The 10,944-nt window shown below is 38.6% G+C and overlaps 1 protein-coding gene across 8 annotated transcripts in view; it reads left to right on the top strand.

The window, feature by feature from the left end:
- Usp47 (ubiquitin specific protease 47) overlaps positions 1-10,944 on the top strand; it is a 134,438-nt gene that overhangs the window by 25,084 nt on the left and 98,410 nt on the right. For 2 of the 8 annotated variants that reach the window (XM_067106762.1, XM_067106761.1), the window contains exon 1: positions 2,725-3,135. The exons of 4 other annotated variants lie outside the window; for them this stretch is intronic. In XM_067106762.1, the coding sequence (XP_066962863.1) occupies positions 2,989-3,135 (147 nt within the window). In that variant the 5' untranslated portion in view covers positions 2,725-2,988. Of the gene's footprint in view, positions 1-2,724; positions 3,136-10,944 lie in introns of those variants that run through there. 2 more of the 8 variants (XM_067106760.1, XM_067106759.1) reach the window with 1 other exon arrangement.

The following is a 10,944-nucleotide window of genomic DNA, read 5'->3' as shown; positions in this document are numbered from 1 at the left end:
CTGTACTTTAGGAATTGCGTTTAAACTCTTTAGTTGAAAATTCCTAGGTCAGGGTTGGTTATATGAAGAGATATATTTTTGGACGAATGGAAGTGTAGGAATATTGTCCTTGCTTGATTTTGATAGTTGTGGACCTCGGTTTCACAGATGATTATTTTTCTATGCTTATTAGGCATAGTGTTTCAGCTATTAAATATTCTCATTGTGAAAAGAAATTGTAATAAAAAATAGACATATTCTTCAGATAAAAAAAGATATAGTAAATCCTTCGCACCGTTCTACAAAAAAAAACCACTGTGCCCGTGTTGACTTAAATGTGTGAATTATGTGCTTGACAGCTGATCGACTCGGATGGATTGCGTCCAGTTTACTCCCTCTTGTGTATGTATGTATGATTGTATGTATGTAAATATATATATTATTTATGTAAGTATGTTTGCGTGTGTGTACGCACTTGCACATATGTATGTGTAATAAGTAATATGCATATATATATATATATATATATATATATATATATATATATATATATATATATATATATATATATATATATATTTACAAGTGGCTGATGAATCCTGGATGAACTCCCTGTTCAGTAAACTTGTCAAAATTAGCCGCATCTGGCATCTACACAGAAGGCTCATCAGCAGTGCATCGACCCCTGATACGCAGTACAACATTCACCTGTCTTTCACAAACTCTGAAGTCTCTTGTGTATATTAAAGCTCTGCATTTCCACGTCATGACCTCTTCCGTATCATCTATCCAGACCTTTCTAGATGTTCGGCTGCTCCTACGTTGTAACGCTTTCGAATTTTACACATTTCGTCTTATTGTTTTCCGTTCTTTCCACGTGACCGAACCATCTCTTGAAGCATTCTGGTTCACCATATTGCTCTTTTTTACCACTTCCATCTGTCGACACATTTCTTGCCCCCTTCAGTGCACCGCATATACTGCGCAAATTTTTCGTATTAGTAGTTGTAACTTTTTTTTTTTGCTTTTTTTTATTCAACATCCACGATTTGCAACTAACTCACCACACACCCACCCACATTCTTAACAGTTCCGAGAATTACCAGACGTCTTTGGTGTTACCAATTTTTTATTTACGGAATTTTTCAGTTATCTGTTTCTCCGACCATTCATGAACATCTCTCTCTCTCTCTCTCTCTCTCTCTCTCTCTCTCTCTCTCTCTCTCTCTCTCTCTCTCTCTCTCTCTCTCTCTTAACATATTTAGGTTGATACGTTCATTGCACTCTTCTGTGTTTTTTGAACCCTGCAGATTTACTTTGTTCATACAGGTAAAATTACATGTTTAATACATTTAAGGAAGAATGTTAATGTTTTTTATGTAAACGCAAATTTGAAATAAGTATCTTTGTATTTGTACTTTCACTTTAAAAAACAGACCTTTATCAATATTGATATGGTTTGGTTATGCAGGGTGTTTATTTTTTTACCGTTAACAACCCGTTTTTGCCACCGTTACTGCCCTGGGTAATAATGTTTGTTCTTTTTTGCATTTAAAGCTTCGTTATTTAATAACTGAAAAGTAGTAGTGTGAGTCTTCCAAGGAGAAACTTCATGGGCAAAGAGAAGTGATAACATGTTAAGTGAAGCGGACTGGGAGAACTTTGATCGAAGTAGAATGAAAGAAAAACAAGAACGGTGACGTTGTAATTTACAGGAGAGGAGTAAAAAAAATTTTTTATAAAAATTTAATCTTGATTTTAATAGTACGCACACCATAACAGTCATACCCTGACATACTTTGCCATTTCCAGTGCACATATTTGCGTATGACCTACATTCACATTCTACACAGATATCAGTTAAAGAATAAGGGAACCGCGAGGGGAGCCAATACCAGATATAGCTTTTGTGAGGTGAAATTTCCGGTATATAATTTTGGAGAGCCTTGTCTCATGATGGTCACCGCAGAGAGAGAGAGAGAGAGAGAGAGAGAGAGAGAGAGAGAGAGAGAGAGAGAGAGAGAGAGAGAGAGATGCATAATCGATAATCATTGACGAGTGTAAAGCCATCTCCCGTAGTCATTCTCTATATATTTTTATTTTTTATTTTTACTTTCCCCCCCATTCCCCACTCTCCACCACAATTATCTTCTTTTCTAAGTGGAACCTATAGGTGGTGGGGTGTGTCATTAAGAGACTATGGAACCTGTGAAGGGGTTCGCAAATGTAAAAGTAAAAGCTTAACATGAGATTATTTTATTTTCGTGGAAGTCATCGAAAATGTATGTAATTGATATAAGACATGAAGAGTACATTTCTAGTTTCGTTCGCAGCATAGAAATCGACTAGTTTTCCTTCTGTGCTGTATAATTAGATAAAGTGGAAAAGTCTTCGTGAGTATTTCCTCTAGTATCTGGTAATTATAGAGTGATGGTCAGTGGCGGTTTTTTAACGCTAAGGTTCCGTTTGACCGCTGATAAAGAGGTCGGATGCGTTGTGGGGTGGCGTGCGAATCAGGAAGAAGAACAGGAAGAGAGACAGTGAAGGAAATTGGGAAGGGAATGGCCATGAAGGGTAAGGGATAGGGGAGGGGCATGCCAAAGGACGGAGCAGAAAGAGAGGCGGAGAAGTTAGAAGAATGAGGGGCAGGCGGTAAGGGATCAAGAGAGAGAGAGAGAGAGAGAGAGAGAGAGAGAGAGAGAGAGAGAGAGAGAGAGAGAGATCAAGAAACGGGCAGGGCCTGGCAATCAGTAGTGGAGGTGAGGGCATCGTGGCCGCCTCACCTGTGTGTGTTTTGGTGGTGAAGTGGCATTAGTTACGTGACGTGACACGGCACGAGGGGGGAAAAGAGGAAGAGCAACCAGGAGAAAAGAGAGAGAGAGGAAACGTAAAAAGGGAGGGGGCTAAGAGGAATAGTAAATAAAGGAGGGGTTGGAAAGTAGTAGAAACGATTGAAAGGAGTCGAACGAAAAGCGTGTTCATTGGCGGACATAAACACCCACGATTATAATGTGCCTGAAAGATGATGGCAGACCCACAGACCATCAACAGCCCGCCGCACAGCCAGCAGCCACAGGTTCCTCCAGCAGTAACGCCGAACAGCAACAGCAGCAGCAGCAGTTACACCAGTCGCAGCAGCAGTTGCAGCCCTGTAAGGTTAGTTTCTGGGTTGAAAATGCCCCTCGACACTCCTCAGTGGCATGTTGAAGTGAAGGGATTAATAAGCAATTCGGGTTGTCATGTCACATGTGGACAAGTCTGAAGTTAATGGAGAGAGAGAGAGAGAGAGAGAGAGAGAGAGAGAGAGAGAGAGAGAGAGAGAGAGCGCTCTGCCAACGAAGGACTTCAAGGAAATACTCAAGGAGCCAGACAGCTCCAGTAGCAATAGCAGTAGGTGTTCAGGAGCAGCTAAAGGGGGAAGCCGCTGGCAGATGCTTCGTTCTATTCTAGTCTGATCACGCACATGCCTACATCACTCTGAACACACAAACACTCGCACGTTTCCGTCTCTGTTCACCCACGCTTACCGCCGCCTCTCCCTGACATTAAGTCCCAAAATCGAACTACTTTTAATGCTTATATTGCTACGGTGCGATAACTTTTTCTTTTAGGTTAAAGGCAACTACTGAGGGGATGTACTTCAATTTTGTGTGTATATATATATAATATATATTTATATTTTTATATATTCGTATATATATGTATATGTGTGTTTATATAAAAATATATATGTATATATGTAATCACTTTTCAATTTGAAGCAGTTTCTCCTAACATTGTTGGCTCCGGAGGCAAAAACAGCGCAATATTCATTGCCACATTCATACTTTAACTGCTGAATCGCAGATGAACCCTTAAAAAAGGTTAACTTAAGATTAGCTGTTTTCATGCTTCTACAGGAAAAGGCTAATTGACAGCAAATCAGGCTCATGGACAACTTCACAATTGACCTCTATATTGCATGTACTTTCAGGGTATTAAGGCTCTTCCGTTCCAGTACTTCAGTACCTCTTATACTACAGCTGTCCCCCGCTTCCTAGACTTTCTTCTCCTACTCCCCTCTAGCCCTTCGGAATTATACACTTTAAAGCAACCTATTGACCTCCATTCTTTCCTCCTAACCCAACATCTCAAAACGCCTACCTTACCTACATGTTTCACACCCTTTCAGTCCTGATTGTGTGACATATATTACACAAATAGTTCTCAGCAACTTAAACCATTTTCCTTACATTTACAGTGTACATTTACACCACTGCCTTAGAGGAAAGTTGGCTCAGCAGTCTCATCATACACTTCCGTCTTGGTTTGTGTACACATTCGACCCACCCTGCCGCCTTCGTTCCATCACCTATTCCTTTACTTACTTCTCTCTTATCATCATCAGTTATATTTACACCATTTCTTGTATGAGCCAACCTCTTCCTTTCTTCCACCAGTCTTTTTAACATTGTTAATAGTATTACTGAGAATTTTTTTTTCCTTCCGAAAACTTTCAACTTCGCTAGTTTCTGCAACTTCTCTTAGCTATCCACAATTAGTTTGCCATCTGCAAATTTTAACCGTTTGACACGCCATTCACATCTCATTTTCTTATCCCACGCCTTTCTTCTTATGTCTAATTTCCCTTCCGACTTAATGCGTCACTCCTTTTAGAAAGATAATAAACAGCACGCGGCCCCAACACCCTTTCGCACTCAGAACAACTTTTACACTAACAAAAGGTCTGCGTCAGTCACAAATTGCTCTCGGCTGCTTTTGCATTGCTCCTCTGTCGATTCTATATAAATGATCTTTTCTGGGTCTGTGTATGCCACATGCAGCTTTTTCCACACACGGTCGTACTTGTATTATGGTTTCAAAGCACTTGACCAACAAATCTTCTTCTCTTTCTAAACAGAAACTGTTCATCTCACATCAATCTTTCTGTCATCTGTCTTACTGTTATGTTAGAATCCTAATGTTATGCAACTATAATTCAGACTGTTTCTTCTATGACCTTTACCTGTATACAGTGGAACAGTTATTCTTCCATCAGCCCTTTGCTCAGTCAGTCAAACCATGTAAACCCCTTACTGCAACAACTTTCTTGTAATCTCTTCAAGATGGGTACCTTTTTTTCTTTAAACTTACACTCACCATCCTTGCATCCTCACCAGTCACTTCCACAAGCATTCACAGATACTCGGTAACCCGTTTCACTCTCACACCTTTCATTTCTGCCCTTCTTATATCTTCAAGTTCAACACATTCAAAGTACTCACTCCATCGACCCAGGACTTCATTCACTTTAGACAGCATTTCTCCATTTTTATTTATCCATTGTAATGTGTGTGTATATATTATATATATATATATGTGTATATATTATATATATATATATATATATTATATATATATATATATATATATATATATATATATATATATATATATATATATATATATATATATATATATATATATATATATATATATATACATATATATATATATATATATATATATATATATATATATATATATATATATATATATATATATATATATATATATATAATATTTTATATGTGTATGTATGTATACAGTACAGATTTCCTTACGTGCAAAATATTTTATAGAAATCCAGTGGAAAGTTGAAGAATCCTACATTCTCTTGCTTACCGGATGTGGGTTAACCTTTCTACAGACTAGCTTGATACTTTCCCCATTGTTTGGTTTACGTTTTACAAGGCTGTATTTGTTTAACGTTATAGTTTATTACTGTAGTCCTTTTATCGCCAGTGTTAACCCTTGATCAGTTTTTAATAGCTTGGTGAATTATGTACTTTCTAATTTTAAAAAAAATATTGATAATTTTGTCTTGATCAGCAAAACACGGTAAGATGCGCGGAGCTTCCTTTAATATGATAATCGTATATGTAAAGATATGAGACCCAAAATAAATATGAGAAAATCGGAAATAATGACGACTGTGTATGCACAAAGGTATGAAATAACATGAGTCGGAGAAGTTTAGTGACATTTAATTATTCAAATATATGGGAACAATAATATCCGGTATAGATTCTCTTTGGAATATAGTGAATTCTAAAAAAGGCTGAATAAGATTTGGAAATCAGATAGATTCAAATTGCTTAGGGAAAAGTCTACCGCTACCTGTATTGCTTTACAGACTTGTCTAAAAGATTCTGTCGATTTTGAGAATGAGGTTTTAAGAAGACTCTTAGGAGCCAGATTGCAGGATAAAGTTCGAAATGATACCACAAGGGAAATTACGGAAGTTTCTTTGTAGGTGAGAGAGCCCCCTAGGGGAATAGTGCCGTCAGTGCACTTCATGGGGTGCACTGTAGACATTACTTGAGGTTCTTTGCAGCGTCCCTTCGGCCCCTAGCTGAAACCCCCTTTCTTCCTTTTGCTGTACTTCCCTTCATATTCTCTCTCTTCCATCTTACTCTCTACCCTCTCCTAACAATATTGTTTCATAGTGAAACTGCGAGGTTTTCCCCCCTGTTGCACCTTTCAGTCCTTTCAACTGTCAGTTTCCGTTTCAGGGCTGAATGACCTCATAGGTCCCAGCATTTGGCCTTTTGGTCAGAATTCTATATTCCTTTGTAGGTGAGGTAATGGTGAAAGGGAGATGGAGACGGTCTTGTGAGCACGGAAACGGTTGGAAGACCCAGACCATCTTGGATAAGAGCTATGAGAAGGGAGGCTGGAGATGAGTGGAGATTTTGGGAAGATAAAATAAAGGAATGGCATTAGTGGTGGAATATCACATAAGCCTTTCGCGTTATGTGGCGTTGCGGTGCTGGTTTTGATTATTTTGTGATTATACAAACTTCTGTTGTATTACTTGATGTTTATTACAGTGGTGTTGTAAACCGTTTAAAGTTTATTTCGAAATGTGATAGTTTTTTACTTTTATTTGGTATATTCGTTCATAAGTGCAATACGGGCTAGTTAGGTATTTGTGTACATACATCAACATAAATTTTTCAATGTAATACGTCCATTATGACGTACAAACCTCATGGGTTATTTTGACTCGTAGACATTCTTAAAAAGCCCATAGAACATAGGGTAGTTGGGCTAAGTTAATTGGGGTGATGCTTGTTTTAGTCCTTTTAATTTTATTGTCTTAGTTAACTGCATATTTTTTGTTTATTTCACCAGCGGTAATTACATTTTCAGTAGCAGTACGAGTATACTAGCATGTGAGCTGCCTTATTTCCTTAACTTTCCGTGTCCAAGGTACTGTACCAGGCATATGTGGGTTAAATGCAGTTTACGGATGTGAATTTAAAGATATAATGTGTGTATACTGGGATAAAGACAGCACAGATGAGTATGGAACATTAGGTTCGTAATAAATTTCTGTGGTATTTCCCGAAGAAGATATAGGTTATTCTAGAATAAACGGCACAGCTGGATCTACGCTGTAGGAAACCGCGATCAACATTGGATTTTAGACATTTGCTTATCTGAAAGGAATTTCTTCTAGCGTTTATTTTTATTTCTTGTTCAGAGATTTGGCAGTCTGGCTCTCTTATGAAAATAAAGAAAGTAGGACTATTGCGCCTACGTAAGCAGCCAGAAATCAAGGACGGGAGAAACTTTAGAGTGTTTAAGATTGGAAATATATGCAGCAGAAGGTTTGTGTATTATAGAATTGGTTATTGTGACAGCTGGGGTGATTTTGTTTGAGTTATTGACTTCCTAGGCTGCTTTGGTGGTCCAGAAGCCCGTCATATTAGAAAGGCCAACATTCATTTTGATCTTTGGCGAAAGTGGGGTTTTTAAGGTAGAGGTAACTGAGTGGACATCTTGCGCTGCCAGTAAGTTATTTATTCTTTTATTGTCATATAATTTTTGATGCTATATCTCATTAGACTCAATGTCGAGTTCAACCTTCGTGAGAAGCATGTGGATAGAAGTCCTACATTATGTATGTTGCTGTACCTTCGAAAAAATGTAAGCTTCATAAACTGAAGATAACTGAACTTTAAACAAACATTTAGTCGAAAGGCGTAAGTTTTTCACGAAATCCAAATTATGCACATTTTGCTTCATGTGGTATGATATGAGAAAAGCTAGTTGTGCATTGTATCCGTTGTAGAAGTAAACTTGTATACCAAGAAGTTTGTATGAAGCCGAATTTGGATGGTTCATAGATAGTGACCCCCAGCAAAGTTCGGGGGTCGTTATCTAGGGACTAATATTTCTAGGGGGTCATTTTCTCTATGATATTTATAGTCTTTTGCTTATGTTTTCACGTTCATCCCCAACGGGCTTGTACTAAACACGCCGCAAAGGTGGATACATAACGGGATAAAAGCCTTGGGGGTCACTATCTAGGAAAGATCCCCTAATTGCCCTAAATTAAGTGTTTCAGCAGTTATTTGTCAGGTAAGTTTTACCACCTGAGACGTTCACATTCGGAGGGAACTGTTTGCAGGATGCTAAAAATCACTCGAATCAATTCCCAGGAGTCGGTTTGTTGTTTTTATGGACCTTTAGTCTCGTGTCATGACTGTGCGATCTGGCATGCTCTATTTTAATGAGGGCATACCAGCAATTACATTGGTGCCGTTTCAATGGGCAGTTTCAAGATAAACAATTGAGGTTATTCACGTTCTTATGTCCTGAGGTTTAATATGGTTCCTCACAGTTTTAGTCAGTTTTCATATCCTTATTTTTTCCTTTGATATAGAGGTTCTCTTATAGTTTTGTGATTTCACTACCCCTGTGACCTGCCTCTCTCTCTCTCTCTCTCTCTCTCTCTCTCTCTCTCTCTCTCTCTCTCTCTCTCTCTCTCTCTCTCTCTCCTGCAAATAGCACACAAAGGACTGCAGATTCGGCCAGCGCCAGTCTCCTATCTAGGAATTCGTCGATTTTTCTTTTCCTAAATGGCTTGATCATATCAGGAGAGATGCACCTCGCATCACCGACATTCTTTGCTTTATTTGCTTGTGCTTGCTCACGGTAATAGAGGTGCACTGTTCGCTCGTTATTTTTTTTAGTCTATATTTACAACCGCGCGGAATTCGTCGCCTGGGGTACTGACCGGGATTCTCAGTTTGGTTTATTTAAATTTGTTATTATTCACTTGTACTCTATTAAAGCTCCGTTTTATTTACGTGCGGTGACCTACTTTAAGCGTTCCTAGTACTAAATAGAAGAGCTACATTCACAACATTGAATGTTTTGTTTCCCGGTTTGAATTTAGTTCGGAAGGAGAAAGTAACCACAGAGTTGTCTTTTGGGCGAATGTTCACCATTAAAATGAATTGATGGACATTTAAACCTGTTGTATTTTTAAGTGTTATTGCATTTCTTGGGTATAATACATCCACCAAGGGTAATAACTTCTCGATTGATGTACTTTATGTTGGCTTCACAGTTCCCGGGATCTCTCCGAGATAGTGACCCCCAAGGGTTTTAACCCGGTAGGTACCCACCTTTGCGGCGTGTTTAGTACAAGTCCGTTTCGGATTACCGTAAAAACATAAACACAAGACTGTAAATATCAGAAAGACAATGACCCCCAAGAAATATTAGTCTTAGATATTTACCGTCGAAAACCCCTTGGGGGTCACTCGAGAAAAAACCCTATTGCTGGGGTAATTTTGAGACGAACTGTTTCCTCTATCTCCTGATCACATTTCTGCGCAGCTTCGCCTAGGTGGTGTATATAGCACGGTTGGGCGCTCTAGGAAAATGTGCAGTCACTCTTAGGAACTCGATCCCACATCACTCTACTTTCCACAGGTTGCCTTTCTCTTGGCGATGACTTAGTCATTCGATATAGTGTCAGATAATGTAGTAGGACGTCTAGATTTACGCCAGATTGCGTAGGTTTAGCCTAAGAATTTGGGTTGTAAGGTGTGGTAGCGTCGTGAACCGTGAGTTTCTTGACTCTCTCTCTCTCTCTCTCTCTCTCTCTCTCTCTCTCTCTCTCTCTCTCTCTCTCTCAAAAACTCTTCGTGGTTGAATATAATTGATATTTATTTTTACCTTGTTAGGCCGTTATCATTGTTGAGTGATGGCATTAATACTTTCTCCGTTAAAGTTGTCTTTTTCTTCCGTCCACCTACATACTGAAGGAACGTCTCTTCTCAACAGCACGCAAACACTGACGTCAGGATGACACTTGTTATGCTTACGGATCATTCACATTTACTTAGTGTTACTGAAATTAGTGAAATGCTCCCTGAAGAGGTTGTAATGGCTACTGCGAAGGACAACCTTCTTGTTTTATGATCTGCTCGTCGGGGCAACATTATTTTAGCAAATGCTGAATGTTTTGTGTAGGAATGATTAATGACTTATTTTATAGACTCAAGTAAAACGATTTTTTTCCTAATCGATAACACCATTTTTATCACTCATTTTGAGGATGCTTAATAACAGATATTTTTAAAAATTCAATTTGACGACTGAATAAATTTTGTCGAGCTTCATTTTGGTGATGAATAATGAAGTGAATTTTAAAGAGACTCGCATTGATGCTGGTTTTAAAGTCGACGGAACTTTGGCCATTCCCTTTTTTTGCGTGATGTCAGGAGCTCTTGATGGATGTGTCATCATCGAAGGATTTTGGCAGGGTTGCCCTCGGCCTGTCATTCTTCTATCTGGCTGTCATTCAGACCTTCATGGCTGCAATCTTGGTTTCTCCTTTTTTTCCCCTTCTTTTAAATGGTGTTGCAACAAACATCTCTTGAATGTGTGTGCGTGTTGACTGACTGACTTAAGCACGGTTTACACGCTACGATAAATTGTAGCGATTTATTGTAATGAAAAGGTTGTTACAATTTGTCGTTACGTGTAAACAGGAGATCGTAGCGATCTCCTGTTTACACGTAACGACAAATTGTAACAACCTTTTCATGACAATAAATCGCTACAATTTATCGTAGCGTGTAAACCGTGCTTTATACCCACATGCGGTTAATCGCCATACAT

This window comes from Macrobrachium rosenbergii, chromosome 7, assembly GCF_040412425.1.
Source record: "Macrobrachium rosenbergii isolate ZJJX-2024 chromosome 7, ASM4041242v1, whole genome shotgun sequence".
In the NCBI taxonomy this organism is placed as follows: domain Eukaryota; kingdom Metazoa; phylum Arthropoda; class Malacostraca; order Decapoda; family Palaemonidae; genus Macrobrachium; species Macrobrachium rosenbergii.
Note: the sequence above shows the minus strand (reverse complement) of the source record. Positions and strands in the feature narration are given on the sequence as shown.